Source organism: Saccopteryx leptura, chromosome X, assembly GCF_036850995.1.
Source record: "Saccopteryx leptura isolate mSacLep1 chromosome X, mSacLep1_pri_phased_curated, whole genome shotgun sequence".
NCBI lineage: Eukaryota > Metazoa > Chordata > Mammalia > Chiroptera > Emballonuridae > Saccopteryx > Saccopteryx leptura.
Window position 1 is genome coordinate 102,424,510 of NC_089516.1, and position 17,857 is coordinate 102,442,366.

Genomic DNA, 17,857 nt, shown 5'->3' on the forward strand with positions numbered 1-17,857 from the left:
GGCATTAAAGATGGCTCTGTGACCTCCACCTCAAGTGCTAAGAATAGCTCGGTTGCAGAGCAATGAAGCAACGCCCAGATGGGCAGAACATGGCCCAGTAGGGGCTTGCCGGGTGAATCCAATTTGGGGAGCTTGTGGGAGTCTGCCTCTGCCCCCCCTCCTCTCACTTAATAAAGGAATTAGGTATTTTAATTAAAAAAATAACATCCTTATAGAAGACATTAGAAGCATGTCAGAAATGTGCTCACTAAACAGAACGTGTTGGAATCCACCTTGAGTGTGTATTCAACAAAATCCATACTTGAGAAACTCAACAGGTCAGAGTGCCCAGATTTTTCAAGGAAAATCTGAAAGAAATTGATAGGGATCAAGAAAGGACCAAGCCCTGGCCAGTTGGCTCAGCGATAGAGCGTCGGCCTGGCGTGCGGGGGACCCGGGTTCGATTCCCGGCCAGGGCACAAAGGAGAAGCGCCCATCTGCTTCTCCACCCCCCCTCCTTCCTCTCTGTCTCTCTCTTCCCCTCCCGCAGCCAAGGCTCCATTGGAGCAAAGATGGCCCGGGCGCTGGGGATGGCTCCTTGGCCTCTGCCCCAGGCGCTAGAGTGGCTCTGGTCGTGGCAGAGCAACGCCCCCTGGTGGGCGTGCCGGGTGGATCCCAGTTGGGCGCATGAAAAAAAATACAAAAAAAAGAAAGGACCAATAGATTAAAAGAGATTGAAGATACCAACTTTTAAAAAACTGTTTAGGATGCACATTTGGATGACAGAACTCTTAAATATAAAAGCACAGGATGTGATTACTATGAAAGTCAGGGTAATAGTTAATTATGGTGAGAGCGACAGGGTTTGTAATTAGGATAGGGAACAGGAAAGTTTTCTGGAGTGGCTGGTTAAGTTTTATTTATTGACCTGGATAATGTCTACCTTAAAATCATTCATTTGATTTATTTTATCTGTTTCACTTATAGTTTAAAAGTGCTTATTAGGACAACCTGAAACAAAACCATGCAATATATGTTAATGACCATAGACATTTTTTATTGTAAATGTTAATGTAGGCACTGGTTTCACTACATTGAGACTAATTGTAGGGGAAAGAGTTGACCTTCCAGCAGACGTCTGAGCTGTAAACAAAAATTAAGTGACAGGTGAATCAAGCATTGTAATCCTCATTTATGTAGTCATTGAACACTTAACCCTTTAAATACCAAATTTGTGTTTTATATAAGGTGTTTCTAGAAATGTATACTGTACTGCCTGCATATTTTCACTTTCTGTTCTGTGAGTCACTTACGAACTTCAACTATATAATTCTGCCAGGCCATGTCTGCTTGGTACTTGCTCCTTATCATTGCTACTGTTGATATTTAGCTCTGTTGACTAATGAGTTTGCCGACCACTGCTCTAGATGAAACAACTTCATGTTTTCTGTTGTTCACGTGACTGTCTTGCAGCCCCATTCCATCCTCCTAAGTCACTTCCTGTCTGCCAGGTAACTAGATGCCATGATTGCTTTTAACATGAGTCTCCTCTTAGGCATCAAGTGCTGTTATCACTGGGTTTCGGTAACTTCCCAAGGGTTTTGCCAAGGCTGGGACTAGTGACTTACTTGCCCTAAAGACAGGTTCTGTGGGCCAGGCTTAGGGGGAGTTGAGAAGGGCATTCACTCTGGAGGTTTTGGTCATGTAAGTGCAGGTTTGTATACTTTCTTTTTAGAATTTTGATATTTTATTCATTGTGAATTTTTTGGCCTTAATTTGATGGCTCCTTTAGTTTTGCACCTCAGTGTACCTTAGCCTCGGCCATGCCTTTTGATCTCTAAAGAATCCACGTCCTTGCTATGTATTCATGTTCTGTTCTGAAATGTGTGGAAGCAGACTGCAGATAAATAGGCAGAGGGAAACAAGCCTTTTGAGTACATTATGTTGATTTTCATTAATACTTTAGAAAAATTTGCTTCCATAGTTCTGGAGCCATCCCTTGTAGTAGTATGCCTGTTAAGTTCTAGAGCCCTATTAAGCCTGCGAATGAGATGCTATAGATCTCTACAGCAACTAGAAATTATAAAAGCTTTTTGTATTTTAAGGCTTATTGTAATACATATTTAAAAGAAAGGTAAATTCACACAAAGTAACTTCCAAATTTTTTTCCTGCCAGGCATGTGAGAACTCATTTAACTACCTCTATGTATACTAGTTGGTTTTTACCTAGTGATTATAATTGCATTCTACTATCTTTAGCTAACTGATCTTACTCCATTAGCTTTTTTAATAATTAAATTTATTTTGGCCTTAATTTGATGGCTCCTTTAGTTTTGCACCTCACTGTACCTTAGCCTCGGCCATGCCTTTTGATCTCTAAAGAATCCAGGTCCTTGCTATGTATTCATGTTCTGTAGAGCATTGGACTGGTACAAGGAGGACCCAGATTTGAAAACCTGAGGTTGCTGACTTAAGCATGAGCTCATCAGCTTGAGCGCAGGGTCGCTGGCTTGAGCATGTGATCATAAACATAACCCCATGGTCGCTGGCTTTAGCCCAAAGGTCACTGGCTTGAAGCCCAAGGTCTTTGGCTTGAGCCTAAGGTTGCTGGCTTGAGCAAGGGGTCACTCGCTCTGCTGTAGCCCCCCGGTCAAGGCATAAATGAGAAAGCAATCACTGAACAACTGTCTGTCCCTATCTGTCCCTCTCTCTGTCTCTGTAAAAAAAATTAAAATAAAATAAAATAATAAAATGTACTGTTTGATTTATATATAGTAAAATTTGTTTTTTGGTACCCAGTTCTGTGTTTTGACAATACATAGAGTTGTATAACCACCATAGAAAGAACAGTTTCATCACCTCTGAAGAATTGTTTATCAATCTTTAAATCATTCTAAGACAGTGGTCCCCAACCCCCGGGCTGTGGACTGGTACCGGTCCATGGGCCATTTGGTACCAGTCTGCAGAGAAAGAATAAATAACTTACATTATTTCCGTTTTATTTATATTTAAGTCTGAACGATGTTTTATTTTTTTAAAATGACCAGATTCCCTCTGTTACATCCGTCTAAGATTCACTCTTTTTTTTTTTTTTTTAATAGCCTAAGGTAAGGCTTTTTTTTTTTTAAATTATTTTTATTTATTTATTCATTTTAGAGGGGAGAGAGAGAGAGAGAGAGAGAGAGAGAGAGAAGGGGGGAGGAGCAGGAAGCTTCAACTCCCATATGTGCCTTGACCAGGCAAGCCCAGGGTTTTGAACCGGCGACCTCAGTATTCCAGGTCGACGCTTTTATCCACTGCGCCACCACAGGTCAGGCAAGACTCACTCTTGACACTTGTCTCGGTCATGTGATACATTTATCCATCCCACCCTAAAGGCCAGTCCGTGAAAATATTTTCTGACATTAAACCGGTCTGTGGCCCAAAAAAGGTTGGGGACCACTGCTCTAAGACACAGATCTCCTATTGCTATTACTCTGTAACTATATAAAGGGTATAGGTAATTGTATCATTAATATTTATGTCAGTGAATGAAAACAAACTATTATTTCTAATACTTGGCCTTAAATTTCTCTAGCTAAATTATCAGAATAACAAACACCTTGTGTATAATGTTGCTATACTAAACTAAGTGTTCTAAAGACTGAATTTAAACCTTTATGAACAATGAGACTAAACTTTGTAAAATTATAGTGTAGGTAATACAATGATAAAATTTAGTACCGGAATTTCCTTTTTCTCTCTCTCTTTCTTAGGTAAAATAAATACTTCATTGTTTTATTTGTTTTTTTCTTGTGAGAGAGAAAGAGATAGAGAGAGGTAGAGCGAGGAACAGACAGACAGGAAAGAAGAGAGATGAGAAGTATCAGTTCTTTGTGGCGGCACCTTTGTTCATTGATTGCTTTCTCATATGTGCCTTGATGGGGGGGGGGCTACAGCAGAGTGAGCGACCCCTTGCTCAAGCCAGCGACCATGGGGTCACATCTATGATCCCAAGCTCAAGCCAGTGACCTCGGGGATTCAAACATGGGTTCTCTGCGTCACAGTCCAATGCTTTAGCAGTGGTCGGCAAACTCATTAGTCAACAGAGCCAAATATCAACAGTACAACAATTAAAATTTTTTTTGAGAACCAAATTTTTTAAACAAACTATACAGGTAGGTACATTCCTTATTGAGGTAGCACCCACATGTGGTATTTTGTGGAAGAGCCACAGTCAAGGGGCCAAAGAGCCGCAGTTTGCCGACCACTGCTCTGTCCACTATGCCACTGCCTGGTCAGGCCATTGTTTTATATTTTTTAGAAACCAGCCTATATGACAACTCAAAAATGTATAAACCTTGTTAACATCTCACCACTTTTGTTTAAACTTTCACACAAAGAAATATGGTAGTTGAAAACTAAAAATGCTAGAGAAAGCATTCTAATCATGATTTGATATTAATTTACATATTTATTTTAGCATAACATATATGCAACCAAATAGAAAGCCATCTTTTTTTTCCATTAAAAAAAAACCGTTCACAGTGGACAAAACTGAATCAAAACCATCTATTATGAGGAGAAATTCTAAGTTCTGTTTTGAAAAAAAGCAAAAGAAGCTTATTTATTTCTACCCATTTAAGTCACAGGCCCCCTTATTTTGGCAATATTCTATTATTAAAAGACAGAAGAGCCTGACCAGGCAGTGGTACAGTGGATAGAATGTCAGACTGGGATGCAGAGGACCCAGGTTTGATACCCTGAGGTCACCGCTTGAGCGCGGGCTCGTCCAGCTTGAGTGCAGGGTGGCTTGAGCATGGGATCATAGACATGAGCCCGAAGGTCACTGGCTTGAAACCCACGGTTGCTGGCTTGAACCCAGGGTTCGTAGCTTGAGCAAGGCTTTGCTGTAGCCCCCCAGTCAAGGCACATAGGAGAAAGCAATCAATGAACAACTAAGGTGCCGCAACAAAGATTTGACGCTTCTCATCTCTTTCCCTTCCTGTCTGTCCCTCTGTCTCTTTCTCTGTCGTTAAAACAAAAAAACTATCCTTATAATAAAAAAGTCTTGGCAGTGCAAAAAGTACATAGTGTTTAATATTAGATTCATTTCCAAAATAAAAGTACTATATAAGCTATAATAAAATTGCATTTGTCTTGGCTAATGTAACAATGCTTACAGTGTAAGAACGTTGGCTATTTGTAGGTAACCTTTTGTAATTCTACCCTGCTATTAGTAATGTCAGTAATTAAGAACAGTTTTCACAGCAGAACAGTTTTTCTTCTTGGAAGTAACACTAACTTGGTTGCTTCAGGCTCTCAAAAAAAAAATAAATCAGTTATTACACACAGTAAATACTTCAGAAAGGTCAAAACATAAGGTAGTGTGAAGAAATATGTTATTTATAAGTTGGTTAAGTTTGGAAGTTTTCAAGTTTTAAAATTCTATAGAGGGAATCGATTGGAAAATTTTGTATACAAATCCATATTAGGCTTTTGATAGTTTAGAAAAGAAAATCAGGCAAGGAATGGCAAACAAACTCACACTTAATAAAGATTTTAATTAAATTCTCAATTGTTTTTCTAGAATGTAAAGATTTTTATTATAAAAATTCTTAATTCCTTTCTAGAGTGCAAATTGATGTCTAAAATTTCATACATTCTCTCATTAGTACTCTAATTCTATTATCTATCTTTAAGTTGTGTTTAGAGTTAAGACAGCCCTTTTTTCCATAAGTTCACTTTCTTATAGGATAATAAATATGTCAATTTAATACTACATATTGGAGTAAATGATATGACAAAATTAGCTCTCGGGACTATTTATCTTAATTATGTTTACTAATGTAATATTGTACAAGTGTGTCACCAAAATCCTTTGAAATGCCAATTAATTTTTAAGGTTCCTCATCTCAAGATTTTTAATGATTAAAACTATGTATATTATGCCTGACCTGTGGTGGCTCAGTGGATAAAACATTGACCTGGAAATGCTGAGGTCGCTGGTTCCAGACCCCAGACTTGCCTGGTCAAGACACATATGGGAGTTGATGCTTCCTGCTCCTTTCCTCCCCTTTCTAAAATGAATTTAAAAAATCTTTAAAAAAATAGAACTACAATAATACTTCCAAAATAAACTATGATTTTTTAAATAATATGCTTTATAAATTTCTTATGAAAAACTAGTTTGACCTGTGGTAGCGCAGTGGACAAAGCATTGACCTGGAATGCTTAGGTCACTGGTCGAAACCCTGGGCTGGCCAAGTCAAGGCACATACAATTAACTACTATGAGTTAATGCTTCCTGGTTCTTCTCCTGCCTTTCTCTCTCTCTCTATCCTCTCTAAAATCAATAAATAAAATCTTTAATAAAATTAAAATAGAAGAAATACTGCTTTGTGTGTGTGTGTGTGTGTGTAACAGAGACAGAGAGGGGCAGATAGGGACAGACAGGAAGGGAGAGAGATGAGAAGCATCAATTCTTCATTGTGACTCCTTAGTTGTTCATTGATTGCTTTCTCCTTTGTGCCTTGACCAGGGGGTTACAGCAGAGCGAGGGACCCCTTGCTTGAGCCAGCAACCTTGGGCTCAAGCTGGTGAGCCCGAGCTCAAACTGGCGACTTCGGGGTTTCACACCTGGGTCCTCCGTGTCCCTGTCTGACGCTCTATCCACTGTACCACAATCTGGTCAGGCAAGAAATATCCAATTTTAAAAGGATTTCATCTCCTGAACATTACCTAAAAGCAATAAGGAAAGCACGAAACAGAAACCTGAACCTGATTTTCAGTGAAATTAGGACATCTAAGTAACCCCAAACAACACATGAGGAAGAGTTATTAAATGGGGTGAAGAGTAAATACAGGAAAGTAAGTACATGGAAGCAGGATGCTCCTGCATAGAAGTTAAACAAAGCCTATTCCAAGTACCACTGTGCTGCAAAATCAACCTCTTAGTTAAAGCAATGGCATTTTTGTGGGCTGATGGTAGAAGCTTTTCCAACAAGGTTTGTCACAAAATCTTGAGAAGCAGAAAAACAAGTAAAGAAAGAAATACACATGTATCCATAAAAAAATTATAATAAAATGGAAAAAGAAAAAAAAGCAAAGTGCCTAAGTTTCTATGTATTTTGTTGTTAAAGAGATGCATAGAGGGAAGTGCTTGAATTTCTAAGTCAGCTAAAATTTCAATTAACCTTGAAGGGTTCTATCTTTTTTTTTGGTGAAAAAAAGCAACAGATTTATCTGGCATACTGTTTATATAGAGATACTTATTTACCACATTGTTTTATTTTGTATCATTGAGGAATGTATTAATACTTAAACATAATTATATTTGAATTTCTTATGTCAAAAAATGTGAAGCTCTTAAGTGAGTATTGTTTTTAAACTACAGTAACAAGTATAGAAAGTTAAAGAGCTAACATTTTATCCAGTCTGTCTGTTTTAGATTCTGTACATCCTTAGAAATGGAACTGTCATGATTTAGAGTTTTCGGATGTTATGAAGTAGAAACCTTCAAAGATTACCTAAATCTGTAGTCTGCAAATAAGTCTCTCTTATTAGCTTCTGCATTTTGTGACTTGACTAAGAAGGCAGAAAGCATCTTTAACTTTATATTAAGCTAAGTAAAACTTTTGCTTTCGTGGTATTTTATTTATGTACCTCTTAGCTAATAATATTCACAGTCTTGATAGTCAAAGCTCTGAAGCTTCCAGTTTTTCCTTCTAGTTTCAGGTAATTAACCTTAACTCAAAATAACCTGTAATAAACTCTAGTTTTCAAGAGGCATGTCTAAGAGAATCTGGAGCAGTTCCCCTTCCAAGTTTTTGTTTTTAAGTTAGACCATAATAATTTGAGTCATTTGACCCTGTTGGAGAGACACAAAAGAAGTAGAAGATGAACTGCTCACAGTTATGTATTGTTACTTTATGGTTTGTTTGTTTTTTAGTGATAGCTTCACCATCCTATTCATACCTCCCTGCTCCTGTGCCTGCTGTTGCTGCCTCTCTGCCGCCACCGCCTATACCTCCGCCGCCTCCTCTGCCTTCTTCTCTTCCACATGAGGTGGGAGAGGCTTCAAACTTACCACCACCACCACCTCCACCTTATTCCTGCGATCCAAGTGGCAGTGATCTGCCTCAGGGTAAGTGGATTTTGAGATTTATGTGAGGGTTAATTAGGTTTGGGATTTTTTCTTTTTTTAATTTTAGAGCATATCTCTGGTTAAGCAATAGGAATAGGGTGGGGGAACAAATGGAAATTGACTTGACAGCATAATGCTAAGTAAGTGACCAAGGAAAGGAGCAACTGAAAGCTGACAATATCTTCTGTATAATCAAGAAGTGCATGGTTGAGTTAACTTATGCTGCTGCTTTTTGGTAGCTACATGTTTGCCTTGAAGAAGGTTCTCAACTGGATACCTTTGCTCTCAACTATTTTTCTTGAAAAGTCAGCACAACGTTTTTTTTTAACTTAAATTCCTACCAAAAATATATGAAATTAGTACAATGTTTGACATTTAAAATTTAGGATTCCAACTGAATTTTGAAGACTGGGAAGACTTTTTTTCTTTTTTTTGAGAAATTAGGGGTCTGATTTGCCTTGGATTTCAGCCGTGAGTTCTTGTTTCCATATTTAAACTAAGGAGTAGCCTTCCATTGGATGTTCTTTGTTACTCCTCAGTTTCTCAGTGTTTCTCATGAGATGATTATAGTTGAAAGTTTTTTGTAGGTTATTTATATTTTATTTGTTATAACATTCTCTTGATTTTTCTAGCTGTTTCTCTATTCTATTTTGTTTTTTCTTCCAGCCCCTAAGGTAGCCACCAAAATCATCTTCAACTTCGTTCTGTTCTTTTTCTCTACCTTAAAACTTCCATATCACCTTTATGTAGATGATCCCTAAATCTGTCTCAGCCTGGCCTGTGAGCTTGCACGGACTTGTCTCTAGCTACTTGGTAAACATTTTCACTTGGATTTCTTCCTTTCACTTAAAACCCAATCAGACTATGATGAAAGTCCTCATCTTTAGCTCCCGTCTTTCTTCTCTCCAGCCCATGCAAAATATTGACTCTTCTTGATTTCCTATTTTGTTAACAATGTATCATGTATTGGTGCTTCATTTCTTTTTATGGCTAAAAATATTCCATTATATGGACACAATACATTATTATCTATTGGTTAATGGACATTTGGGCTGTTTCCACTTTATGCTATTGTAAATAATACTGCTATGGATATTTGTATATAAGTTTTGTGTGCATGTATATAAATGCCAAGGAGTGGATTCCCATGCTATTAAAAGTGGCAGTTAATATATGTGTATGTGACAGTAAATATATAATATATACAAGTATCAGAAATCTCCACCTTAAAAAAGGAGTTTTCTGATAGTTCAGTCGTGCTCTTTCCCCATACATCTAGTTTATGTTCATTTGCGAAATTTATTTTTTGTGTGAGAGAGACAGAGAGAGGGACTGACAGGGACAGACAAGAAGGGAGAGAGATGAGAAGCATCAGTTCTTCGTTGCAGCACCTTCGTAGTTCATTGATTGCTTTCTCATATGTGCCTTGACTGGGGGGCTACAGCAGAGCGAGTGACCCTTTGGGCTCAAGCCAGCGACCTCGCACTCAAGCTGGTGAGCCTGTGCTCAAACCTCGGGGTTTCGAACCTGGGTCCTCTTGTGTCCCAGTCCGATGTTCTATCCACTGTGCCACCACCTGATCAGGCTGTGAAATATTTTAATTAAGTTCTCTATCTGGAGAAATTTTATCATCTTAGAATTTATTTCTGGTTACCTTGCTTACTACCTCCTCTTTTTGTCGTTCTAGTTGTGGTTAGTTGTGTTAACTAAAAACAAAGTGAATTGTTTCATAAGCACTAACTACCTCAGTAGGCATTGGTTATCAGCATTAGTATAGCATTTAGTGTGAACTGTGTAGTAGCTACATTAACTGAGGAAAAAATATGATTGCTTATGTAGTAGATTTGTATTTTTTTGTGTGTGACAGAGAGAGACAGATAGGGACAGACAGATAGGAAGGGAGAGAGATGAGAAGCATCAATTCCTTGTTGCAGCACCATAGTTGTTCATTGACTGCTTTCTTATATGTGCCTTGACCAGGGGCCTATAGCAGAGCAAGTGATCCCTTGGTCAAAATAGCAACCTTGGGCTCAAGCTGGTGAGCCTTGCTCAAACCAGATGAGCTCACGCTCAAGCTGGCAACATCGGGGTTTCGAACCTGGGTCTTCTGTGTCCCAGTCTGATGCTCTATCCACTGTGCCACTGCCTTGTCAGGCTAGATTTGTATTAAAATAAATTTTTACTCCTGAGACGAGTAAGAAAATGCCTTTACCAGATTTTTTTTAAATATTATCAGAGAGGGATTCCTGTAACATTTGCTATTATTAAGAATAGAAATAAAATACACATTTGGTGATTCAAACTTGGATCAGAACATGATCTTAACCTGTAGTGGTAGGTAAACAGTCATTTTCCGTGGTAAATGGTCATTAACTGTAAAGTAGAACTGAGCATGGTGTTGATGTGGGAAGGCTACATTAGTATCTACCTTAATTCTCAAAGAGGGGCTTTTAAGTAGTAGTTCTAATTGTTTATATAGTCTCACTAAAATTAAAATTTTTAATTTTAGATACAAAAGTTTTGCAGTACTATTTCAATCTGGGATTGCAGGTAAGAATCCTGTTAAAATTGTTTTTGATAAACTTTATATTAAAAACATATGCTGTTGATAATCAGACTCTTGAACATTAAGAGTCAAGAATATTGTGAGGGGCCTTAATTTTTATTTTTTGTCTTTATAAAATATCTCTGAAGATGACATAGGTCACATTTCTACTTTAGCCACCCAGTGCTTCAGTTTTTCTTATAAAATAGTTGTTAAATTTTGGTGAGTGGTGACTTTAAGCAGCACAGCTTCAGCACATATTGGCTTCCATATTTAACATCATGTACCAACACTTCATTATATTTTTCTGTCTCAGAATAATAATTGGGTTATTTATCCTGCTTACTTAAAACATTTTGGCTATTTCTGCATTTCATGTGAAAAGTAATATGACAAATTAAGACAATAAAAACTGTATTATTTTTAAGCACTCATGTGTTAATAGATAATTTGCCAAACACTTGATTTTCACTTCTACCCTGAGTTGTAAAAGGTGGGTACTGGCCAAAACCTTAATGCCCTGAGTTGTAAAAGGTGGGTACTGGCCAAAACCTTAATGCCACTGAAAGGTGTCTCTGATTTCAGGTAAGAGCTCTTTTGTTTTATTTTACAGGGATCCTTTTCCCCCCAAAATACATTTTTCTTTTGATACAATAAAATGGTGTCTTTCCTGAAAAGTAATGATGCATCTTAATATATGTGATAGTAAACCAGGTAGTTTCCTGGATAATGCTCAAAGCAGTTCATATTCCCAGACACTAATTTCTTAAAACCTTGGACATATAATTTCCAGAAAATTATCTTCCCCAACTGCCACACGTTTGTAAATTAAGGATAGTGGAATAGGTTTTTGTTCTTTGGATTATATTTCATGAAAACAGTTTCAAGAGGCCCTGACCAGTTGGCTCATTGGTAGAGTGTCAGTCTAGCCTGTGGACGCTCTGGGTTCAATTCCCAGTCAGGGCACACAGGAGTAGCGACCATCTGTTTCTCTATCCTTGCCCCTCCCCCTTCGCTCTCTTTTTCTCTCTCTTCCCCTTCCGCAGCCATGGCTCAGTTTGGTTGGAGCGCATTAGCCCCGGGCGCTGAGGATGGCTCTGTGGAGCCTCAGGCACTGAAAATAGTTAGGTTGCGAGCATGGCCCCAGATAGGCAGAGCATCGGCCCCAGGCAAGGTTTGCCAGTAGATACTGGTTGGGGCGCATACAGGAGTCTCTCTTATCTCCCCTTCTCTCACTTGGGGGACAAAAAACCTTTTTTAGTATTTTTTTCTTTAAATATTTGACAGCATGATTTTTTTATTGCCTATATTGTGTCCCATCATGGATATATATCATCATTCATTTATCCAGTTCCCTATTGTTGAATATTTAGGTTGTTCAATGTGTTTTGATTTTAAAAATAATACTATAAAAGACATCTCTGTATAGGTGTCACTGTGTATATCTTATTTCCTTCAGGTGCTTTCCTAAAAGAATCTCTATGTCCTAATGTGAAGTACAGATGCTGTAAAAGATCTTAAAGTTGTAATAGAGAATAGATTTTCTAAGTGTCCTATCTTTTAGGTTAAACAAATCATTGCTACCCTACTTGAAAACCATGGCCCAACTTTTTTTTTCTTTTAAGAGAGGAACTGTACCACTTGAAGTAAGTGTCCATTTTCTTAACGTGTTTGTTTTTTCCCTTTCTTACCCAAGTTCTATCACCACAACTACTGGCACTCCATGGTCTGTGTGCCACAGATGCAGCAGCTCCATGTAGATAATTACCCAGTCTGTCCTGGGATACCTACTCTGGTAGACCAGACTGTTCCTCAGCTGTACAATGAGGTGGGGAGACAAGATGGCGCACAGGTAGAAGCACCAGCAAATGGTGAGTATGTAATGAGATTGCCTTCCAGAAAGATGGTTGGAAAAAAAGAAGAAAGACAATTGGATTTTATACTGTGTAATTCAGTAATGGCCTTCAAATATTGTATTAGGTCCAAATACTAGACCAGTGTTTCTCACAGGATGGTCTGTGTGGTTGCTCAGGCCCTCTGAAGGGATCCATGAGGTCAGAAGTATTCATCATATTTCACGGGGTTCTTTTGTCCCTTTCACATTGTTACATTTGCATTGAGGGTACAGAAATCAGAGGTGGGTAAAACTGCTGGCACCTAAACACAAATCAAAGCAGGGCACCGTACTATGTTAGTAATTGATGACTTCTTCACTTCCACATACTCATTATGCAGTTGCCAGTTTTACTTTTTGTTTCATAAAATATGTTCTTATTTTTACTACTTATTTATCTTTGAATTGTACTTAATGTTTTGTGTGACAAAACTGGGAAGTGCTCATCAGGCACTTGGCATACTGAAGTGTGATGTTTAACTTAAAGAAAGGGATTTGTGAGGTTGAGTTCTAAGATGAAGTCGCTGACTTTTTTCATAGAACACTAGTTTTGCTTGAAAGAATGATAGACAAGTCCTTGCTGGATAGCTAGGTGGGTTACACAGAGGTTGCCAGTTCAATCCCTGGTCAGGTCTCATATAGGAACAGATTGATGTTCACATTTGTCTCTCACTAAAATCAATCAATAAATTTAAAAAAATAAAAAAAATGATAGACAAAACAATGGTTATTCAAGGGCAATCTGGCAGACATTTTCCCAAATGAACAACATAAGCCTGCCACTTCAAGAAGAACAAACGATAAAAATTTCAGCTTTCAAATAAAAGTTAAAAGTTTGGAAAACATGGATCTGCCATAAGGAGTTTGACAGCTTCTAAGTACTTAGATGGTGCTATTCATGAAAGATGGCTTTTCACATTGTGTAATGAAATGTGTCAGCATTTGGGAAGTCATAGACAAAACAACTGCCCTTTGGTCTCAAACTGTATAAACCAATGAATAGTATTTTTCCAGTTGCTAATCTGTAATGTTACCTGTTCAAAGGATGGAAAATTCACATTGCTACTTACATTTAAGAAACTACAACTTCCTTAGTTATGGTGTAGCAACAGAAGAGATCTACAATTATCTGAAAAGGCTACTTATTAAAAGACTTACCTCTTTTTTAAGTACATATCTGCATGAGGCCAGATTTTCTTTATATATTTCAACCAAAACAAAATCATAATAGGTTAACTACAGAAGAAGATATGAGAATCTTCCTGTTTTCTATTAAGCCACACATTAGAAATTTGCACAAGTGTAAAACAATGCCACTTATGTCACAATTTTCTTTGGTTTGGAAAAATAAACTCAATTTTCTAAGATTTCGTGTTAACATAAAGGGCTTATTTTTACATGAATTAGTATTTTTTACTTTCACAGTTGAATTCCTAATATGGTAAATATTGATAGATATAAACCACATAAACGAAAGCTATTTGGGATACTCAATCTTTAAGAGTTGTAAAGGGATCTCAAGACCAAAACATTTGAGACAATAAGGATGTTTGCTTTATTTGTCAGTTCATGGTATAATACAGTTGGAGGAGTTTTGTAGGCTTTAGAATAGGATCTTTGGACTACCCTTCTTGGAAAGAATCGTCAGGAAGTAAGAAGAATGGGTATAGACCAAGCTAACCAAATTGGTTTTTCATTCCAGCACTGCTGCTTAATGGTTGTGATCTTAACTAAGTTACGTAGCCTCCCTAAGCCTGTTTTCCTGTAAAATGGGAAATGCCTGACTTGCCAGGGTTGTTATAAGAACTAAATGAGACCTGATGTATAAGTATACTGTGCCTGGTGCATGTGAGGAATGTGAATTTCTTTTTTTTCTGTCCTTCCTTTTTTAAAGCATATTAGTGGTTTTGGAGTAGTAGCACTATAGAATCTTACTCCAAGTATGGTGGTATGATGTGGCCCATGGTAAAATAATAATAATAAAGTATAAATCTTCATTGCATTTTTGTACCAAATACCCTTTTTTTTGTGACAGAGAGAGGGACAGTCAGAAAGGGGGAGAGATGAGAAGCATCAATTCTTTGTTGCAGCACCTTAGTTGTTCATTGATTGCTTTCTAATATGTGCCTTGACTCAGGTGCTATAGCACACAGAGTGACCCCTTGCTCAAGGCAGCGATCCTGTGCTCAAGCCGGAAACCTTGGAGTTTCAAATCTGGGTCCTCTGCATCCCAGTCTGACGCTCCTCCTACTACGCCACCACCTGGTCAGCCCCAGATACCTTTTATAGAGCTGTTTTTTATTTGTAGTAAACCATGAGACAGTGGCATTCTTAATTTCACAGAATGAGCTAAGCTAAGTTATCCCAAGTAATGAAGGACTTCTTTTTGTTTAATACAATATTTATATCAGGGGTCCCCAAACTTTTTACACAGGGGGCCAGTTCACTGTCCCTCAGACCATTGAAGGGCCGGACTATAAAAAAAAAACTATGACCAAATCCCTATGAACACTGCACATACCTTATTTTAAAGTAAAAAACAAAACAGGAACAAATACAATATTTAAAATAAAGAACAAGTAAATTTAAATCAACAAACTGACCAGTATTTCAATGGGAACTATGCTCCTCTCACTGACCACCAATGAAAGAGGTGCCCCTTCCAGAAGTGCGGCGGGGGCTGGATAAATGGCCTCAGGGGGCCGCATGCGGCCCGCGGGCCATAGTTTGGGGACCCCTGATTTATATTGTTACTATAGCAAGATCAGAACAGCTACTATTTCCACTGAAACTGACTCATGGTAGCAAAACTGCTGTTAAATTATAATGATGCTGTGATCTTAATGACATTGAAGACATGACACTTAAATGTTAAAATTCACTTCAGAACTATACCTTCATGCGTAGACTAGACTGTATAGACACCTGAGTTGTTAATTGCTAAAGTAATTCAAAATTATTATTTGGATGGTATGTGTTATACTGGACAACTACTGGATAACTTAATTGTGACCAAGTCTTGCTAGAACTTATTTGACTAGAAGGACTCTGGCAAGTGTTTCTTTTTTTATTTTAATTATTTTTATTCATTTTAGAGAAGATAGAGAGAGATAGAGGTAAAGAGAGAAAGAAGGGGGGGAGGAGCAGGAAGCAGCAACTCCCATATATACCTTGACCCTCCAGAGAAACCCGGGGTTTCGAACAGGCAACCTCAGCTTTCCAGGTCGCGCTGGCTTTATCCACTGTGCCACCACAGGTCAGGCCTGGCAAATGTTTCTTTAATGTATTCCGTCTGTTGGTGCCAAAAATCATCTCATAAAGATAGCTGTCACTAGGTGGAACACATTTGGCACACGTGTGTGTGTGTGTGTGTGTGTGTGTGTGTGTGTGTGTGTAAGTTTTAATATTTTTAAAAATTAGGAAATGCTCATTTTTAATGCTATTTTAGTCACATTTTATATCTAAAGTGTTCCTGTTCCAATTGCTGTGATCTTACTGTTATTACTAAATTTCATTATTGCTAATAAGAACATCCATTTATATTGGTGTTTAGTAATTCTTTGTATATAAAGTATACTACGTGCATTCTCTGTTTCAGGTACTTTTCCAAATGCTGACGCTGCGTCGATCCCTCATGGAACAGTCTATTATTCAGTGATGCCAGATCCCTGTGGGCAGCCACCTTTGCCGAGTTTTGACTCCTGCCTTCCCATTATGCCGGACTATGCCTTTGTTGCCCCCTGGCATGCCATTGGTGCAGCATATGCTGGTTCTCCTCAGATTCATGGTGCTCTGAATCCTGGCCCAGTTGGCTATGTTGCTTCACCTCCCCCAGTTCCACATTATGTACCTCAGAATATGTAAGATTCAGCAGTATGATGTATTCTTGCACTGCCATTTGTCTTGCTGTTTTGGTTATTTTAAAAAACGGTTTTATGTTAGTGTTTAAGTGATTTAGGTGGTTAGAGTGGATATTATGGTTATTATATTTGTCATTAAGGTTATTTTATCTTTTGATTTAAAAATAGTACTTTAAAATAAGAAATATTACTTTAGGTTTTGAATTAAGAAAGTGAAATGAATGTACACCTAGCCCAATGTTGAACATACTTGGTTGTATTCAGCTCTCTTCCTGTCAGCCAGCTTGTCAGTGTTATATTAGCTGATGGTGCCAATTGACAAAAGGAATAAGTCATACGAACTACTTCCTTGGTTTACATGTTACACATCATATTCACCTATAAAATTTGATTAACTTCCACTTTTCTCTAGAAAGTAAAACCAGGAGCATTTGTTTCTGGGTAACTAACAATATTAAATGAGAGCTCTTCGAGTTTCTTAAGAATTGTCTGAACTGAGTTTCATTCTGTGATATTAATCAGTTTTGAAGGCACATGATGCTCTGCTTTTGATTTATTCCACTATTCCTTGTTTAATATTGGATTTATGTAACTGTTTTACTGCACAGTATTGGATTGGTGTTCTTTGCACAGTTAGCAGTAAATAAAAATTAGCATTTAAAATTGCTAAAATGGCTGGGATTTTCTTCATTTTTGCTTTTTCATAGCAACGAAAAGTACTAAATATTTTACTGTTTTATTGTTTTCCCTAGTATTTCGGTTATAAATGTATATGAATTTATAGCATGAACTGGCTGGGCCAGTTGAAATGTTATTTGGTCTCAAGCCGTTGCATGTATAGTACCACATCTGTTTTGGTTTTTGTTGTTGTTTTCCCTTGAGCATGTTCCTTTTTATGTTGTTTTTGTTTTTTGGTATTTCTTTTTTTAATCTGTTCACTTCCTTGTAGAACTTTAATCTAGACTTACTTTCTTGTTGTCCTATAGTTCCAATATTGTCAGATCTTTCCATTTTTGTTTTTAGATTTACCTTGTATCTCCCCAGGCCCACCTTGTCTTTAATTTTCTGAGACATAGTTTTCCAGCCTCTCTGTCTTCTCCTTTTCATCTACCCAAAGAACACAGGATTCTCTATATTCATCAATTCTCCTCTGAGGGGTAATTCAGTATGAATGCTTTGCTGTAGTTCAGCTCACAAACAGCTGTTTCTTGTGTGTGACAGAGAGAGGGACAGATAGGGACAGACAGACAGGAAGGAAGAGAGATGAGAAGCATCAATTCTTCGTTGTGGCACCTTAGTTGTTCATTGACTGCTTTTTCATTTGTGCCTTGATGGGGGGGGGGCTACAGCAGACTGAGTGACCCCTTGCTCAAGCCAGCAACCTTGGACTCAAGCCAGTGACCATGGTGTCATGTCTATGACCCTGCGCTCAAGCTGGTGAACTCGCACTCAAG

At 37.9% G+C, this 17,857-nt stretch overlaps 1 protein-coding gene across 1 annotated transcript in view; it reads left to right on the forward strand.

Moving 5' to 3' along the window:
• The window catches only part of ALG13 (ALG13 UDP-N-acetylglucosaminyltransferase subunit), a 75,744-nt gene extending 59,227 nt beyond the window's left edge, over positions 1 to 16,517 (forward strand). Inside the window, 4 exon segments of the mRNA XM_066357858.1 lie at positions 7,910 to 8,104; positions 10,614 to 10,654; positions 12,346 to 12,520; positions 16,142 to 16,517. Coding sequence (XP_066213955.1) covers positions 7,910 to 8,104; positions 10,614 to 10,654; positions 12,346 to 12,520; positions 16,142 to 16,407 — 677 coding nt within the window. The 3' untranslated portion in view covers positions 16,408 to 16,517.
• Positions 16,518 to 17,857: the final 1,340 nt, after the last annotated feature.